General features: G+C 40.5%; 1 protein-coding gene across 1 annotated transcript; it reads left to right on the forward strand.

Annotated features, from left to right (window-relative positions):
• The first annotated feature begins 11,895 nt into the window (after positions 1-11,895).
• On the forward strand, positions 11,896-15,707 carry irx5a (iroquois homeobox 5a). The gene is made up of 3 exons (XM_078210263.1): positions 11,896-12,305; positions 12,652-13,057; positions 13,419-15,707. The coding sequence occupies exons 1-3, from the start codon at positions 12,069-12,071 to the stop codon at positions 14,135-14,137; spliced, it is 1,362 nt and encodes a 453-aa protein (XP_078066389.1). The 5' UTR covers positions 11,896-12,068; the 3' UTR covers positions 14,138-15,707.
• Positions 15,708-19,695: the final 3,988 nt, after the last annotated feature.

Raw genomic sequence — 19,695 nt, forward strand, 5'->3', positions numbered from 1 at the left:
AAAAACATTAGTGCTATTCAAAATATAAATATCACGATGATCAGATTAACACATTCCTAACTTTTCTAGTGTTTGAAAGAAGCATATACTTACAAATAGCAAAAAAGATAAGCATACTACATGGATTCCAGAGAAAGTCTTAGAGACATCTTTGTGTGAAGTGTATCAAGTTTGATCAGAAGTTGTAGAAAACAACTCACTGCACTTCTATCTTCAGTTTCTTTGGACAGTATTGAAATACACCAAGTCTGACATTCAACGTTGTATGATATGCTGTAAATTGTGTTAGGATCATATTTTCTTACAACAAGGAAAAGTCAGAATCTGACAAGCTGTTTATATTTTCATTACAGCATGTAAGATTATGGAGAAACCTGAAAATGAAATTGTAATTTAGCAGCATTGAGAAAAAAAAAGACTGCGTTAGTCCTTAATATGTACTTTGTGCTTTGAACAGTTAGTAAAAATGTGTAGTAATTTGACTTTTACAACAATAGGTATTTTAGCCATCATTATTCATATTTAATAGATAGATCGACAATGGCAAAAATCAGCTATGACTTTGTGCTGGCTATAACTCAAAACCATTAAAAAAAAATTAATACCTGAAAATACAAAGCTTCTGTAGTATTGCACAATGGAGCAAGTGATGTTCATAAGCTACAAAACCTCAACAGAACTTTAATCATGCAAGAATAAATAAATTCAAAGTATCTTCTGATTATTTTGATATTTCTATTCTGTTGTAAGAATTTGATCCATCGCAAAACTGCATAAATACAATGGGAAGTAATGTATGTAGACTTCTTTTTCCACGGAACTAACCTACCACTAATGAACAGAAAATTAAATTAAATTTCAACAGTACCTGACTAATATGAAGTCAAAAAATATTGTAGTAAAGACTGGATACAGGTGCTTCATTGGTCTAAGTTTTAAAAGGAAATACGCACAGTTCATTTTCATTTCGTTATCCTTGTATTTTTTTTGAAACTGTAAATTTGCCAAAATAGACAAATTGATTTCAGTGGGGCAGCCTTACCTCTTCTTCTATCATAAAACCAACTTTTGTAAGCGCATCTTAAAAATATTTTCTGATTGCCTGGAAAGATAAAGAGATATATATTCAAACAAGCTTGTCCGTAACACATTTCTCAGGGTTTTAAAAAAAAATGCTAGTCATTCATTTTATGAGATTCATGTTTTTACATAGTGTTGGTTAAATTATTTTGTACTTGTTTCTCCTCAAGTGTCTTGATATTGTCTTGTACATTTCGGGTACTAGAGCAAGATGTGCAAGGCCATAGACCTGTTTATAGTTTGATGTAGAGCATTTCAATTTCTTCTTTCTATGCAGGACTGCCATGCCCAGCTGAGAACTGATGAAGCTCAAGCAGTGGCAGGCAAATGCGATTGACAGGCATAACTATCATTTGAACCTACAACCATTCTTTTGTGAGACAAGCATTCTACTACCTGTGATAGGTTAATAGCTACTTCTACCACCACAGAGATGCCTGATCACTGTACATCTTTGTTACAGGATTCACAGTTACAGATGCAATTTACACAAGTAAATTGTTTAAATAGTTGGGGAAGTTAGAATCAGTAAACATTTCCATAAATCCAAGACTTCTTTTTTAAGCTTTTTCAACAATAACTGGCACACTGCCGTACATCAAGTATAAACACAAGAAAAATATGGACACTAGTAAAGTTTACATATCTATTTAGAAAACTGTGATAAGTGTTGTAATAATATTTGTTTGTCTTACAACTTCTCATTATACAGTTTTTCAAAACAAATGTTGCAGCAATACAAAAATATCTCAAATATGGTACATTTTGTTTTATTTTTAATTCTGATTTCTTCTCCCAAATCCATTTGAATCTCAAAGATGATGTCAAAATTTGTGAAATTTCAAGACAAGGGGCACTGTCTGGGTACAGCATTTCATCGCTAATTTGCATAATAATGTCAGTTCCAGTCTAAAAAATTGATTGCACTTCTACAGTAATAGAGGAGTCATTTTGCATTGCAGTGATTGTGACTTTGAACATGTATAGGAGTAACATCAATTTTATTCAGTAATTCTGTATATTCATACAAAGGCAAATACTATGTACGGAAATTAATGTACCCAATAATCAAAATTGTGTCACCATAAAATAAAATACATTATCAATAATCACTCCCAATTGTAATTCTTATTTTCATCTTGCAAAGGTAGGTAGGACCTGTGTGATAGTCATGCAGAAATCCTTAGTAATTAAGCACCGTATAGGATGGTGGTTAAACAAACAATTTGTAGCAGTCCTGAAAAAGGTCAATGTATACACGTCACTGCCTTTTCCAGGATCAGTAGCAAAATAACAAATCGCATTTACAATTAAAAGCTTCTATCCCGAAAATGCCATTCATTAGGTTATCTCGTGTTTGAAAGGTTAGTTGTTAGGTTGGGTTGAAGGCAAAATACGATTAATCGAAATAGTAAATACAAAATGTAGCTTGTTTTGTGTCCAATTGTTACATTGACAAAACAAATGCAACAAAATAATTTAAATAGGATTATGTTGGTTAAGATATTATGCTCGCCCATTCATTCCTTCCAGGAAATATTTTTCCAGAGTAACCGTATATACATAACTAACATCTAATGCGGGCATTTGCAACTTGTGATGGGGGGGGGGGGGGAACAACTTGCTTTATTTAGAAAATGATGCCGATATATTTTCAATTAACTTAAAGGCCAGCCAGGATTCCCCTAATCTTTTGCTTTTGTTTTCCGAGGGGTACACAAACCAAAGCTGTCCAGGAGTTAAACCTAACACGGCATCGTCTGTATGTTTGGTTGTCAGCGCACACACACAAAAAAAAGGTGCTGACGACTGCCAGCTTCCTCCAGGCAAACCTGCCGATCGCAATCAATTTCAGGTCACGAATTTCAAATCAAGGACTTAAGTTTTCTCTGACGGCTGGGGCCCCTGAGCATGTGTGTGTGAAAAGGAGGAGCAGCAGCAGCGTCCCAGCTCCTGGGCACTCGGATACAAGCACTGTGATAACCGCGAGTAAAAAACTACACCTTGTTGCCAAGGCTGAGCGTAAATTGTTGGCTCTCCTTTCGTTGAGGGGAAATCCATGATCTCTCTATGCGATTCCGTTAGAACATTATTATTTTTACCAACACACCTTGGAAACGAGAAAATTGTGGGAGTGAGGAGAACATTCATTGCATTCAACTTTTTAACAAAATTACCAACACAATATAATAAATAATTCGGCTTTTAAAACAAAAACAAAATCTCCCAACGATCAGCAAATGTCAGTTGCAAATACGCACGGGAAGAGAAATGAAATAAGCGGGGAGGGTTTGAATTGCCCGGGATCGCTAATAAACACAGCGAGTGAGTGACTTACCCCGGCAGGTCGGGACGCTCCGCACTACATTGCCCCGCTTTAAAGACGTTGACTAGTTGGGAATAGTTCATCTTGCGGTGAATGAGAGTTGGAATAAAAGCCGCCGCCGAGGTCAAGCGCTGCCGTCTCCAAGGGTGACGGACGGTGCTTGAACCCCACCGCGCGCGCCGCGCTTCCGGTCGCCCGGCCCGCTGCCCTGACAACCGAGTCGGGCGAAGCGGACGTGACGCAAGGGGAAGGTCCGCGCGCAGACTGGGCGGGGTTTGAGGTGCCATCCACTGTTCCGCCCTCGTCCCTCCCTCCGACCCCCGAGCGTCAGCAGCAGCCGCCTCCCCGTGATTGGCTGGAAGTGTATGCAAATGAGTAAGCGAACTAACCAATCGATGGGACGAGGCGGCTCGCCCGTCCCCCCCACGACCCGCCCTACCACCCGCCCTACCACCCCCGGAGCAATCGCGCACTGCAAGTCGGGATTTGTAGTTCTCCTTGCCACGCTAGAACTACATCTCCCAGCACAGCTCGCGTCTCACAGGTACTCCTGTCACTCAAGCGTCCCTGGAAGTGTTTGGAGGTGCAGTCAGAGTCGCGCTACCTGCACAGCGCTTACAGCGGCTCCTTTCGCTTGGGTTTATGCGTAATGCAAGCGCAGGGATGTTTTAAGGAGTGGAACTAGGAAAAATGGTGGCTTTGCAAAGTATCATGTGCAAAGATCAAACGCAGCGAGTCCTATTTAAGGTGACACGATGCGCAATTGCAATGCCCGAGACCCAGTGCACCGAAATCAAATGCGGATACATTTAGTGTGAATACCTAAATAAATTTCCAGAATCTACAGATGGATCCGTGACTAAATTTAAAACTACAATTACATTTGGTAAAATCCTAAAAAAAGTTCGTGCGTTAGTGATTCATTAAAAAAACTTACCAGTTCAAAGGAAATTAACCATCAACCTATTTAAAACGTACAGAGGCACACGCGTTCATTGTGAATTTATCTTTAAGAAATTTTAATATGCATATTTCAGCAACGTCCACACTTTGATATGTTTCCCTGCTTGACAATAGTAGTGGTCATTCGCCTGTATGAATACAGCTTTGCCAGAGATGATTTCAGAAAGATGTAGAATTAAGCCTTTAATCCAGGCAAAAAAAAGTAATTGAAAGTAACAAAAACGGATTATAAACAGATGAGAGCAAGAACAAACATCTCAATCAACCACTAACATGGAATAATATTATCAAAGCATGGCATTGTACAGTAAAAAAGAGACCTTATTATATTGAGGGGCTAAATACAACATTCAGTTCTCTGATTAATCTCGCAGGGCAAAAGACTTTGGGAACTATCGATTTACGAGATTGCCCGCTGAGATATGGGCTTGAGCAGAATAGCTGCTATAAGCAGACAAAGAGAATTAAATAAACCGGGATATGTTCGTGTTGGGAAATATATCTGGTGGAATCAAAGGAGATTACATCCGTTGATCGGCAGGGATTTATCCCAGTTCATATGGTTTTAATCTGCTTTCGCTTCTACCCTTTTATGAGTTTTGGAGAGGGGATACCTGCTTCGTTTATTCGCTTATATCCACCAGTAAACACTCATTTTGAGCTTAAGAGTGCGAGACAGCGAATCAGCTAGTATGTACTACAGCGTAAAAGTGACACTCCTCCATCGATTGCGAATAGTCTAAGTAATTGGTATTATTTGAGAATTATATTTATTTAAAAAACACTATAAAACCGTACGCTGCATGCACTGCTGAATCGTTCTATACGTCTACTCCTATCCTATTTTAAGAGCAACTTTTTCACCCCTGGGGGACGGAGATGGGGGACAGCCCCCAAAACGCGTCTTACTTTTGTCTAGCAAATAATCGTTAACATTCCCAAACATATTAGTGTTTGAAACATAAACCTTCACATGGCTTTGCGGTTAAAATTAGATTTTGAAAGCAGGGGGAAAATGAATTAGCAATGATTTATATTTCAAATAGAAATTCAAGTTAGCGCTCAGCTGGCTGAATCCATGCGGGGTGTGATTTAAGAAAAGGCGAGGAAGGCAGTGCATTCACTTTATGACACAGCTCTTGAAATCAGATGTTGAATCAAGCATCTAAAGATACATTGGCTCTCCTCCCAATCAACAATGCCCTGAGATTTACATCAAAAGCACAATAACGCACAAATAAAACACTGCGAATGCTAGAAATCTTAAATAAATGCAGAAAATACTGGAAATACTCAGCAGGTCTGACCGCATCTATGGAGAGAGAAACAAGAGTTCACGCTTCAGATCAATGAACTTCGCGCGAAAGGTCATTGACCTGAAACGTTAACTCTGTTTCTCCAAAAGCACAATGACCTGGGGTATGCCACTATAACAGAGTGAACTATGTCTTTAGAATTGATTTTATTTGCATTCAGAAGTGTATTTTATAAGCGAGTGGAATATTTTATTTCTCCCCCATGATGGCAAATCAGATGCCTCTTTACAGATGCGATTAGATGTCATCCTGAAAAAAATCCTCAAATGAGGGTTCAGTCTAATGAAAAGGCCCTCACCCCAAATTCGATTTTCACAGCAATGAGATGGAGCTGAACCTATGAATTCTAAATACATGAGCCAGAGAATTTCACTAACAGACAGTGAAGTCTAAACATGATTGTTGACAATGTTAGCATTTAACCATTGGTATGAGATTCCACTTTTAGCAAGGTTGTTAACCCATTTAAGATAACAGAATAAATTTAGGCCTGCACTAAATTAATCAAATAATTATAAGTTCCTCTGTTAATATCACCAACAGCTTATTAAACGCAAGGAGACCCTGAATTCAGTCTTGGTTTAGACTTCTATTCCAATGGTCTAAGGCTAGAGTAGAAGTGGCATATCAGGATTCTGACAGTTGATTCCTACTATACTCATTCAATACACAAAGCTGACTTCATAGAAATCATAGAAACCCTACAGTGCAGAAGGAGGCCATTCAGCCCATCGAGTCTGCACCGACCACAATTCCACCCCAGGCCCTAACCCCACAAATTTACTCCTCTAATCCCTCTAACCTACACATCCTGGGACACTAAGGGGCAGTTTAGCATGACCAATCAACCTAACCTGCACATCTTTGGACTGTGGGAGGAAACCGGAGCATCCGGAGGAAACCCACACAGACACAGGGAGAATGTGCAAACTCCACACAGACAGTGACCCAAGCCGGGAATTGAATCCAGGTCCCTGGAGCTGTGAGGCAGCAGTGCTAACTGCTGTGCCCTTACTATCATTGGGATTGATAACTAACCTATTAGTAACATAGAACCTTGAACCATGATTTGATCTAGTTAATGCCCTTGGAAGTCTCCATCTTCAGCATCGTGTCTGCCAATCATAAGCACTAACAGGTCACTGCTTAGTACAAACTATGAAGACTTGCATGAGATCTTAAGACTGCAATAGCTCAAATCTTGCTTAGACTGTAAGAGGAAGCAGGAACAATCATGGTCATCAAAACACTCAGCGAACAAATGCCAAAATGCAACAGCAAATATGGTACATCAGGATCCATAGTTAAAGTCAGCAGCTGTTCTCCACAATTGTGCAGCAGCTAAAGGAAAGCACTGCAGTGAACGTCTTTCAGATTTTCTCATAAAAATGTAGCTCTACAAGGAAAGGTTGTCATCCAAAATTCACACGCTGCCTACAACTTAGTTTATCTTGTTACTAGAAATCATTACTTACCCATTGTTTTCAAGAAGGACAATATATAGAATGGTGGACAGTGCAGTAAAGTAGAAAAAAGTTTAATTTGAACTGAAGTACATATTTGATACACAAGACAACCAGTGTAGGTCCAATAAGGCTAAAAAAAACAAGAGCTGATAAATGTAAGTGGAACATCAGTACTGGAGTAAACTTCCTCTTCTCTGACCTTCTCTTGAGAAACACAAGTTTTATGTACGTTTGTGAACATTATGTTCTTCGATGCTAGTACTGATTGATTGAACAACTTTCGGTGGTGAGAAAATAGTGTTTGTTATAAAAGAAAACTAACCTCACGTGGATAATTGACTTCTGCGGGTCACATTAGCAAATAATAAAACCTAACATCATAAAGCTTAGGTTATAATACGTTCCCAAAGTATGGTTTACATTTAGCTGAGATTCACTTATGACCCTCAGCAACATTGCTGATGATTACATGACCATTGTGATGCTCTGTGGCTTCATTCTCTTCTTAGAATTGTTGCAGTACCAATATTTCCCGATATCCATTGGAAGAGCTGTAGGATTTCATCCATGTCAATTTTTGCAACCTCAGATATCCCAAGTAAAGAATAATCATGTAAAATTCTGATATAGAACTGGTATAGAATGGTACCAACTCTTATGGTATAATAAATCAAATATTTAACTATATTTTTAAGATAAAATATTGCTCCTCAGATTACAAAATTACTTTTAACTACACAATGTCCTCGGCCTTAGCTTTAGTCAATCTAACAAATAGTCACTTGTGCAATCCTAGCGTACTTTACTGCCATAGCTCTCAAAGTAGAAGTTATATTTCACTTACAAATTTTTCTTCGTGGTGCCTGTGGTCAGTTGATGAATCTAAATTTATTAAACATAAACAAGATAACAGAGTTAGGAGACTTTGGAAATTTGTTTCACCAAGCCACACGTTGGCCAGAGCCTGCAACTATTATCGTGACAGGTAGCATAGCATAGTGAAATCAAATGCAAAATATTGACGTGGCAATTTATAATTTGTAAATGTTGGCACAAAAGATAATCAAAATTATAGCACTAAGGGAAGGTTGGGGACACGTTGAGTACACCCTGAACAATGTTTTAAAACTATATGTTCATATATTATGCATGATATTTTGTATTTAGGTTCAGATTCTGTTTTGAGGGCATGGAGTTCTGACCTTCTAAACCCCGATTGTTGAAGTTGGAACAAGTAAGTCAAAATGATATGGTTATTTCACATGTCCATTAGCACAAGGAAGTTTTATTTTCTATAGAGATATAAAGTAGTATTTTGGGTACAAACATTATCAATAACAATCTGCATTATTCGGTCTTCCATACACTGTGGTCCTACAGTTTACCATGGATAATGCAGATCTATACAACAAATGTGCATAGAGCACTTCTGACATCAGCATTTTTCCATTTTGTTTCGAAATTAATGAAATGGACGCATACTCATATAAAACTGGGATAATATCTTAACTGCAAAGAAAGAATAAAAAATGTTGAACAAATTAAGTAAAAAATGTTGTAGTTTGAGCTTCAGCTGGCAATCTCTTAGATGCCATCCATTGTGACAGCAGGGAAAGATGTTGGGGGACCAGAGAGATGGTAACAAGCTTATGCAAAGGACACTTAGAACATCTGAAGTTTGAGTACAGATTAACCCAGATATCCAAACACAATAGTTTCAAGTAAAGTCCAAATTCAGATATTCAGCAAATCAGCTGATATTGATGGAATGCTGGTTACTTCCGATTCTAAACTCATTTGAGTTCCTCTTTTTAAGATACATGTATTTTGTACTTTATTACAGATCATAAATATAAAAATTATATGAAGCGAAACTAATGCACACTTAACTGAATAGAAGCCACCATAAAATATCAACTACTACAATATGGATCCATTCTTCTTACATATCCTGTTTTCACAAGGCAGAATCCTTTTATTTTCTATAAATGTTAGGGTCAGGCATACCTTCATTGTCTGGACCTCCGACAACTCAATTTTTTCACTAATATGAAACCATGACAGGCAAATGGAATTCAATCCAGAAAAGTGTGAGGTAATGCATTTGGAGGGGGGGTGGGGGGCACACAAATAAACAAAGATAGGGACTACATAATAAATGGAAGGATATTCACAGGGGTAGAGGAAGTGAGGGACCTTGGAGTGTATGTCCACAGGTCCCCCTGAAAGTGGTAGCATTGGTGACAAAGGTAGTAAAGAAAGTATATGGAATGCTTTCCTTTATTGGATGAGGTATTAATACAAAAGCAGGGATGTAATGCTGGAACTGCATAAAATGCTGGTTAGGCCACAGCTGTAATTTTGTCTACAATTCCAGTCGCCCATTGCAGAAAGTACATAATTGCTCTGGAGAGAGTGCAGAGCAGATTTACAAGAATGTTGCCAGGGTTTGAACATTGCCGCTATGAAAACATTGCAGCTAGGGTTGCTTTCCAGAGGAGGCTGAGGGGTGACCTAACTGAGGTGTACAAAAATTACAAGGGACCTAGATAGAATAGACTGCAAAGACCTGTTCCCCCTAGCTGATGGGGTGAATTACTAGGGGGCACTGATTTAAGGTGATCGGTAGAGGAATTAGAGGAAGCCTGGGGAAAAACCTCCTCACTCAGAGGGTGGTGGGTGTCTGGAATTCGTTGCCTGGCTTGTTGGTGGAGGGAAAACCCTCAGCTCAGTTAAAAAGGTACCTGGATCAGCACTTAAAATGCTGAAAGCGGCAAGGCCATGGGCCAATGTTGGAAGGTGGGATTTTCATTTTATTTATTCTTTATTTTTCAGCTGGGGCAGATATGATGGGCTGAATGGCCTCTTTCTTCACCATACCTTTTCTGTGGCTCTATGAATGATCATACTTTAAAATATCTTTTCTTTCCCCAAAATTTTAAACTTGTTGATTTCTAACAACCCAATCCCATTTCTCAGAGTATGAAATAATTAAATGAGAGGCAGAAAATGTTTTTCTATAATCTCAAGAGTGCTTATGTAACCGAAGATGAATAGATTTTATTTTAATAGTCCAAAAACTGCATGTCAGGGTTTTTTATTTTATTATGCACTTGGACTTGTGTCTATTTTTACAACAGTAATTCTATCCACACATTTGATGCACGCACAGTCTGCACATTGTGCTTTATCATCTCTTGGCATTGCTTCCTAACGGCTATTACTCACTGGTGCGAATTAGTGGCCAATAGTGAAAACCAGCTTCTCCCACTCTTGAACTATCATGCACAACATTTGTTGCTAAGATTTGTATTAAAGACGAAGTGGGTGCTTTGTGCGAAAACCACCCACGGTGTATCTGTGACCGAACTGCAAATAATTTCTCCATAATTTTTCAGTAATGATATTACAATTGTTGATCTTTGTGGGTCTCTTTCTGCATTAGTGTTGCACACTGCACTGACAGTTGCTGTCCGCACAAAAATAGACCGACTTAGAATTGAATCAAATCGCCCCAACAGCTTAATATAAATACAAAAATAGCCCCATTTGGGAGTGATTTGAATGCAAGAATGTAATCTCTGGGTTCAGGCGACTGTTAACTTTTCTTCATGTCGGGGCAAGGTTCCAACAACTTCCAACATCTCACCCAGAATGGTTATTTACTCCAAGGTGGCTGTGATGCTGGTGGCAAGTGCCATGATGTGGAGATGCCGGCGTTGGACTGGGGTAAGCACAGTTAGAAGTCTCACAACACCAGGTTAAAAGTGCCATCACAACCCAGTCCTATCCGGATTTCATCCCAGGTTGAAACACACAAAATATACACACATAAACGCGGTTCCAGCACGACTTTCGGACGGTGACGAGGACGGAAAACACGCTGCTTACTCCCTCTCAACCCCTTACCTAACCAGGGTTGATGAAGCCAATATCACTGCCCCTCCTCTTATATCAGCACCGACTGGGAACTGCGCCTTGTACCGCGAATCGTAGACTGGCTGCAGCGCAGAAAGAGGCCGTTCGGCCCATCGTGTCCGCGCCGGCCCTCTGCAGGAGCCACTCACTTCCAGCCGCCCCCCCCCCCCCTCCCTTTTTTCCTCCGGAACCAATTATGATTTAGCAACTCACTAGATAATTAGCCAAGCCGTGTGGGCGGAGTTGCCGGCGGATTTTGAAATCATCTGAATCCTGGTTTAAGGAGTCAGATATATGGGGGGGGGAAAAGATGCTCTGCATTTGACATAGGACGATAACTGATCCTGGGGGGAGGCTCTTCCGCCTTACATTGCTATGTGCGGTGGACACACACCTGTAACAAGGCAAACGTAACATCGCACGCCATAGAATTGTAATTATTTGTGAGCACTAAATCTAAAATCGATGCAAAGGTCAGAAAAACGTTCTTTGGGGGAGTTTGATTGGCATGCATTTCCAGTGAGATCAGCATTTGTTCCTGATTATATGGGCTTCTGTCACGTATAATATTAGCGAAGTTAAAGTTAAAGTTGCTGGAGCCTGGTAAAAGATTGCCATCCAGGGGCCGGCGCACTTGAGCCTTGAAGTGAGGCTTTCGATAGAGAGAGAAAAAAAGCCTCTCATTAGGTTGGTTGTGGCACCCCATCAGGCTGCTGCTTTTCTTCTATTGACAACACCCTGAGAGGAGGAGCTGCGAGTGCGTAGAAGGCGTCACAAACCCTGAATTTCGAACTTGCATCTTGCAGGACCTTTCCCAAGCAGCTCTATCCAAAGGAAAACTTCTGCAAGCAAGTAAACACTGGGGAGAGTCAGCCGCTGACAGCGCAGACCCAGGCAAACTGCCGGCGCATGATTCCACATCACACAATTCACACAAGAGCTTTGGAAATAGGGGGTTGATTCACACAACACACACACACACAACCAGAATCTTAAGCCATGTCGTATCCTCAGGGCTACTTGTATCAACCATCAGCTTCTTTAGCTCTTTACTCGTGTCCAGCCTACAGCACGAGCGTGATATCGGGACCCAGGACGGATGAACTTGGGAGATCCTCCTCGGGATCTGCCTTCAGCCCCTACGCCGGATCCACAGCGTTTACTGCCCCTTCCCCAGGCTATAACGGCCACCTCCAGTACGGCACAGACCCGACCGCTGCCTTCACTTCCTACGTGGTAAGTTCTGTTTGCTACACACCATTACAATACCATTCAGAAGTATTGCTGAATAGAAGGGGAGCCTCTTTTGAGATCATTTCTGAAAAGATCTCACCTCCCTCTTTACAAACTTTTTCAGGCGTCCCAGTCTGTTATTTTAATGCAAATCGGTTCGACCAATTTGGTTTACGTGGCTATTTTTTTTTGTTGTTGAAAAATTGCTTGATTTTATTACAAATCTTCAAAAGCTCGACACACTTAGCTGTTGGCGTTTTTTAAAGATGATTTCATTCGGTTAAAGGATTTGCAGCTGAATGCATTCGGTGCAAAATGCGATTTTGACGGGTGTTTGTTGTGTCTTAAGGGCTCACCCTATGATCACTCGGCGGGCATGGCTGGATCTATTGGATATCACCCGTACGCTGCTCCTTTAGGCTCTTACCCCTACGGTGACCCAGCTTACCGAAAGAATGCCACCCGGGATGCCACCGCCACCCTCAAAGCTTGGCTCAGCGAGCACCGGAAGAACCCTTACCCCACCAAAGGCGAGAAGATCATGCTGGCCATCATCACCAAGATGACACTGACCCAAGTGTCCACCTGGTTCGCGAACGCCCGGAGGAGGCTGAAGAAAGAGAACAAGATGACCTGGACCCCGAGAAACAGGAGCGAAGACGAGGAGGAAGAGGAGAACATAGACCTGGAAAAAAACGACGAGGACGAGCCGCAGAAATCTTTGGAAAAGGGGAACTCGTCCGAACCAGAGGCAGGTAAGAGATGAATGAATATTTTAGTGCAATCATTTGCAAGAAAGGCGCGGAGCCGATTTTGGTTTTATTATTCATAAAGCACACAAAAGCCAAATAACACACGGATTTTCGTTTGGAATGTAATTTTCGTTACACGTGCAGTTCAGAGACGCTTTTACAACTGCAATACTGCCAAATGTATTTAAAATATCGTCTCCAAGTAACGCAATTTAAGCGAAATCAAATACCATCTAATTTGGAATTCCTTTGACGCGAACATCAACGTTTATTAGAATATAATAAAGATGTTTGATTTTATTTTGCATTTTAGGACAGAATAAGTGTTTTTTTTTTCTCTCTCTTTTTGAACTGATTCAAACAGGGAATCAGAAAACGAACATGGGAGAAATTGCCTGTGAAAGATTTGAGGAACAGGATCCCAGCAAAGAAAGTGGGCAGATCCTGAGCGACTCGGAGTTAAAAGACGTGGAGGAAAGAGAAAGCATTCACTCCCCCAAAGCCACGACTTCTTCCCTGGTTGTGCCTCGTGGAGCTGAGCTTTTGCACCAAAGCGGCGACTCCGAGTTGGAAAATGCACATACAAACCTAACTCACACTCTTCCGAGTAACACAGCGAACTGCAATGTAACTTCAGTCATCCATTCCCCGCCGGCAACAAGCTCCAAGCCCAAACTCTGGTCCCTGGCGGAAATCGCCACTTCGGACAAGTCGAAGGAACAGAGCGAGCAGCAGCAGAGTGTGTGCCCGGGTCAAGGCTGCGCCGTGTCGGCCAGCGCCTCGTCTCCGTCCCGTTCCCCTTGTCCTTACCCGAACAGCGCCGTGCTGGGCCGGCCTCTCTATTACACCTCGCCCTTCTACACAAGCTACACGAACTATGGCAGCTTCGGACACCTTCACAGCCACCACGGGGGTAGTAGCACAACACACTTCAGTTCCAATGGATTAAGTCAGACTGTCTTAAGTAGAGCAGAGGCTCTGGCAAAACTCTGTCCAGAAGCTAAAACAAAGGGCTCGGCACAAATAGATCATTGCAAGGACACCTCGTCTTATGATTTGAAGAAAGGTATGTCCAATATTTAATACTGGTTCTTCGCCGAATCGCCGGACACTATTTATTATGTCAACATGGCAAAGTATTTTCCGTCAAGATGGTATAAAGTAACAAAAGATTTTTAGTTTCTGATATGTTTGAAGCGGTTGATGCAAACTGTTCAATATGTAACATCTGAAAAAATGTCTTAACCAACCATGAATTAATTTGTATTAAGACTAATTCTGTATATTTAATGTAGCGTTTTTGTATTTAAAAAAGGATAATACACCCTCTTTGAAGTAAATTATGAAACGAGTCTTCTGTACAGATATTATTGTTGTTCTTTCGTATAATATATACACATATAATATAAATCCGTGTTTTTGAAATGTTTCCTAGATAAGATGATGGCAATTTTAATTTAAGACGAAAGCTGTTTTCTCTAAGTGTGTGTGTGTGTGTGTGTGGGGTGGGGGTACGGGGGGGGCGTGGTGGGCACAGGTTTTAACAAAACACAAATTAGACTTGCCAGAGGTAAAACATAAATTCAAGGGCCGCTGCTGAGCAAAATGTAAATATTTAATTAAAACACAGTTTCGGCTTACACATCCAGGCGATCATTGCGCTTTGGTTTGGTTTGTTTTGCTATCAAAACGTGAGGAACTTTTATTTTAAGAAAGAGAAAATTAATACCAGAAGGAGTCTAGCACTTTCACTGTGCAGTTGGTAGAGTGTAAGAACTGGCTGGAATAATAAGGCTAAAACTAAAGTGCCATCCTTTAACCTAATTACATCCAATCAGTGTCGTGTTTTATGCAAAGCAATCATCTGGTGAACTTTGCTAATGAGTTCGATTTTATGCCAAATTTAGTCCTCATTACTATCGCAAAAAAGCACAGCCGTGCTATATATGAGGCAGAGAGAAGTGAATGCATGCTGACATCCATACAAGATAACCTCGCCTCGACTTTTCTCACCCCACCCCCACAAGTTGTGTTCGTTTACCATGTAAATTCGCTTAAGTCTCCGGTGTTGGCCGCAAGCTTTTCTTAAGACATTTTTTTTTGCGCTGTTCATATTTCCCCCCCACCTTCAATGCTACGATACTGGAACCCATTCAGTTAAAAGTATTGACTTGAACTTTTCCCAGATTCGCAGGTAGGTGTCACACTTGTTCCGAACAGAAAATCACCGTACTTTCAACTAAGTGCCAAAAAGGCATTTTTAAACCATTTTTTTTAAAAAATCGAATCAGATAGCACTCCCTGCAACAGTAACCCTCCGATTCACAAACCAGGGACGATCAAATTAACGTGATACTTTACAATACGGAAGTAAATCACCCTCCTATTATTTGATGCGAATAATTTCACTCCCCATGTCCTGAAAATGTCGCCCTACCTCCAAGTCTGATGCGACGAAAACCAGAAATTATTTTTTTTTGTGTGAAATATTGTCTGTGTATCGAGTTTGCTGGAAGGAGATAGAAATATTTGAATTGTATTTTTGTAAGAACTATACCAAGAGCTTTTACTAATTTATGCGGCTGTTTTTTTTGCAAAACAATGGAATCGGAAATGTTTGTAAATAAAATCTCAGCCTGATTTTTCCAAATGCAACGTGATGCCTCTTGTTTATGTTTCTGTAGAATGGATTCAGCCCGACTATCCTAATTTAAAAGATCAACAGATTGAGAAATTAAATATTAATGACAGAGTCCTCTAAATCTTTCGCTGCAGTAAAAGGGAAAACGAAAAAAGAGCTCATTTATAGTGGCAATTAAATTGAAGATGTCAGCCTCCTTTCCCTCAATTGAATTTAATCAGCGAGCCCATTAAATATTGTATAAAAGCCCCACATTTCGACCTAATCTACGGGTAATTTAAAGTTAGCTGGGTGGAGAGGAACTGGTTTAAATTTTGTACTTGACACGTATATATTTTGTTAATGTAAAATTACTCATGCTATTTGTATTTCCAGCGGTCTTTCACCACAGATAATACAGGAAACTCTTGGGCTGTCAGACTAAAATCGAACGCCGGCACGTGTGTTTCATACATTTAGTGAATTTTCCAACCAACTGCAATGATAACTTACCACAATGTGAATGTTTTCACAATTAAAACCTGAATAAAATACACATTTTTAAAAATAAAAAAGCATGGTTTCATTGGATAGGATCTGAATGTGCCGTCTGCATGTCATTAGAACCCATCATACATTTAGACTGTTACTTGTCATAAACGTACGATTAATTCGGAACCTAAATATTACTCAGGTGCACCGCAACCCTCGCTATTCAAAAATAAAAACCGCCCACATAACTGGTCTGTACACACAGCGAATTGGACAGGATGCTTTTCCAAAATGAAACATTTTTTTGCGATATTATTTACCAGCTACCCGCAAAACGACTCCGTGATTATACCTCCCTTGAACAATCTTTATTCAATGTATAAAAGGAAGTACATTTGAAAAGACATTCGAGAAAAGCGGCTTCATTTGCCAATTCTCTCTAAAATGCAAAATCTCCAGTAGGAGTGTTTTTTTAAAAGTAAAAATGGGTTGCCATTATTCTTATTTAATTTCATCTTTCTTAATATTTCAGTAAATTGTCGGAAAGTGTCTCAGGAGGCGAGTATAAATACCCCTTGTAACGATACTAACATGTTCAGAGTCTCCCGAACATTCAAATCAGAACTTCTATTTTTATCTGGTGCTAAAGTGTTAGCTGCACTGGCGTGATTGCAATATATCATCAGGCAGCACCATAATTATTAGTTTCCCCTCGCCTCCTTCCCCATCTGGCCTTCTTCGGTGTATTCTATAGCAGACAAAAATAACCTGCAGCTTAAAGTTATGATCAGTTTCAAACAAGGAATTAGTAGTAAATTACTTTATTTCGTGGAATCTATGCAAATTAGTAGTGTGACTATGGTGTCTATTTTAGGAATTAAATTAATCTTTACTTAATTTTAAAGGATTAGTGACTTACAGGCGGTATTAGTCTTAAGCTGATTTTTATATTTTTTCATAAAGAAATGATCTTTTATAAGTTGCTGAAGTGCATTAGCACAGATTTACAAATACTATTTCCAATGTTCTACACGCAGTCAGAATATCTCAGGACCAGCCGTAGTTAGTTACCTTGTGGTTTCCGACTAAATGATACGAGTTTTAGGGGTTGGTGGCCAGCGCGGAATAGGCTGTGGTATAATCACCCACGAATCTTCCTCCAGGGCAGCCTTTATATATTAAAGAGGATTGATAGCCGAATATATTAATATTTCGCTATATTATTACTGCAGCCCAGATCCCTCATGTCACCCAGATCTCTTATTTCATCCAGCAGTGAATATAATTAATGGCATAACTGGTGTCCTGAGTTCAGTAAACTTTTTGTTTCTAACTGTTCAGAATATTTATTATTTGGCCAGTCTTCTGCAGACCCTGCACAGTACACGCGCAGGAACATGCATGCGTGCTGGGTCTGATTCAGCATTCAAATTTCCACGCATACGAGTGCGTACAGATGCACATGCATGCATATACACACAGGTGTATGTGTGCATGCGTCTACCTGTTCCTGCACAAGAACTATGGCCAATACGCACCGGCATTCTATCTGCTTCCTCAGATCAAAATGAAAGGGGTTGTGTGTCGACCTGTATAATTACCATAATTTTTTAACTTATTAAACACACGTTTGCTGCACCTAAAACAATGCAATTTCGTCGTTTATACACTCTTGCTCCTCTCCCGCTCCCCCCCCCCCCCCCCCCAGCCAAAAAAGACTCGATTCCTTTCTTACAAACGGGGCAAGCGAATGTTAAAGAAATGTCCGTGACTGCTGCAACTTTCAACTGCCTCATATACTTTCGGGAGTGCTGACACCGATATCTATGTTTATTACAATTATCTAAAGGTACTTCCTCCGTGTTGCTTAAACATCGGTATGGATCTTCAGGCAATTTCGGCTCAATACAACAGATAAGATAACAACGAGGATAACACTTAGGTCTCACCTCCGCAAACTTGGAATTTCTGTTTGAGAAGTGAAAATTGAGACATAAGAGTGCGCCTCAGTATGCAGGGAAACGTGCACGGTTTTGAACAGGGCCTGTTTTATTAGCAACAAGATGATGTATGTAAAAATGCAGACAAGCACATGTTTATAAAAGAGAACCAGGCTGTCAGTGTGACATTTTCAATCAGTTAATGTGGAAAGACAAGAGAATGAACGTCAATATACTTGTAATTAAAGTATCAGTAAGGTATGAGAAAGATGGGTACAATTAAGCCAAGCAGTGTCTGTATTTATGCAAAAACGGACTGAAAACACAAGCAAAACAGTGAATATCGCCCCATCGCTGGAGAATCAGATTTCAGGTGGCCAAGAGCAAAGCGGTAAGCGAGGGACTACTGGAGATACAGACAATGACATGACACTGGAACTTCTAGAACTAAACTGCCCCCCCCCCCATCCCTCCCTCCCCACCCCGCCCCCACCGTAATGGTTCCCTTCCGTCCAAAATCTCTTTAAGAATTCAGTATTCCTTCCACACGCCGCACTCTGTCCTCAGTTTGCCCCCATTGACCAGTAAGAGGTGAAAAGTCTGTGTCCTCTTCCCAGCCGAGAATTCCTGGCATTCCACCCTTTACATGGTGAAAAAAAAAATCTGTGGAGTAACAACAAGCAGACAGCAACTGCTTTCAGTCCCAGCCATGCAGAGAGGGGGAGAGAGAAAAGGGAAAAGAAACATCAAGTATTAGTGTTCCTTCCTTCGCGCCTGACAGGTAATAGTGTCAAAGAGTCCGGATGGCCGCCACTTCCAGTTGGTTCCGCGGAATCCTGGGTTTCCTAAACCAACTCGGCTATAGCTGGAAGTAATGAGCCAATGACGCTTCTTGTGCAGTATAATTCCAGCAACATTGTTAATGAAACAAAGGGGCAGTTTATTTTAAATCATCATGGGGGGAGGACGGGGGGGGGGGGGGAGGACGGGGGGGGGGGCACTAATGGGTGTTCTAGGTCTTTGAGATAGTAACCTACAACTTTGATTAGCACATCCCTACACACTTGGTTTTCCAGGCTATGCTTCATTTTAAAAAAAAGATGAATCCTTTCGGAAGCATATCATCATAGTGATAATCACAAATCTTCTTCAAAACTTGAAACTCTTGATCTCGAAGTGTGTTTAGCTAACCATGCGGCCCAGCTCCATGAAAGAGAATGAGCAAGTTCGATCAATACATTCTCGATGGTCTTACGCGATATTTCATATAGTTCTGGCTTTTGCAAAAAGAATAAAATTGATATTCGAGGCAGTTCTACCTATTGTCAAGGGATTCCTGCTTTACTGTTCGTGTGCATAATAAGTACAGAACCCAATTATAAACGCTATCGGAAAATGAAGGGGCAGCACTGCTAAATTGGCATTATTTTGCAAGCAGTCTTACACTAAATATAAAATTACAGCCCGACTTCGCACGCGAAAACACCTTTGTTATTTTGTTGTCACAACTGGACATAAAGTGCAATTGCAAGTGGTTATCCAAACTTGGTACAAGAAGTTCCGTTCTTGTGAAGCTGTTTCTTATTTGA

This window comes from Mustelus asterias, chromosome 4 (genome assembly GCF_964213995.1).
Source record: "Mustelus asterias chromosome 4, sMusAst1.hap1.1, whole genome shotgun sequence".
Taxonomy (NCBI): Eukaryota; Metazoa; Chordata; class Chondrichthyes; order Carcharhiniformes; family Triakidae; genus Mustelus; species Mustelus asterias.

What these genes read in the sequence shown, in the direction of transcription:
- irx5a (XM_078210263.1), top strand. Translation starts at nt 12,069, where the DNA reads ATGTCGTATCCTCAGGGCTACTTGTATCAACCATCAGCTTCTTTAGCT. An exon ending in CTGCCTTCACTTCCTACGTG is followed by an intron (nt 12,306 to 12,651) that starts GTAAGTTCTGTT and finishes TTGTGTCTTAAG; the next exon opens with GGCTCACCCTATGATCACTC. An exon ending in CTCGTCCGAACCAGAGGCAG is followed by an intron (nt 13,058 to 13,418) that starts GTAAGAGATGAA and finishes TGATTCAAACAG; the next exon opens with GGAATCAGAAAACGAACATG.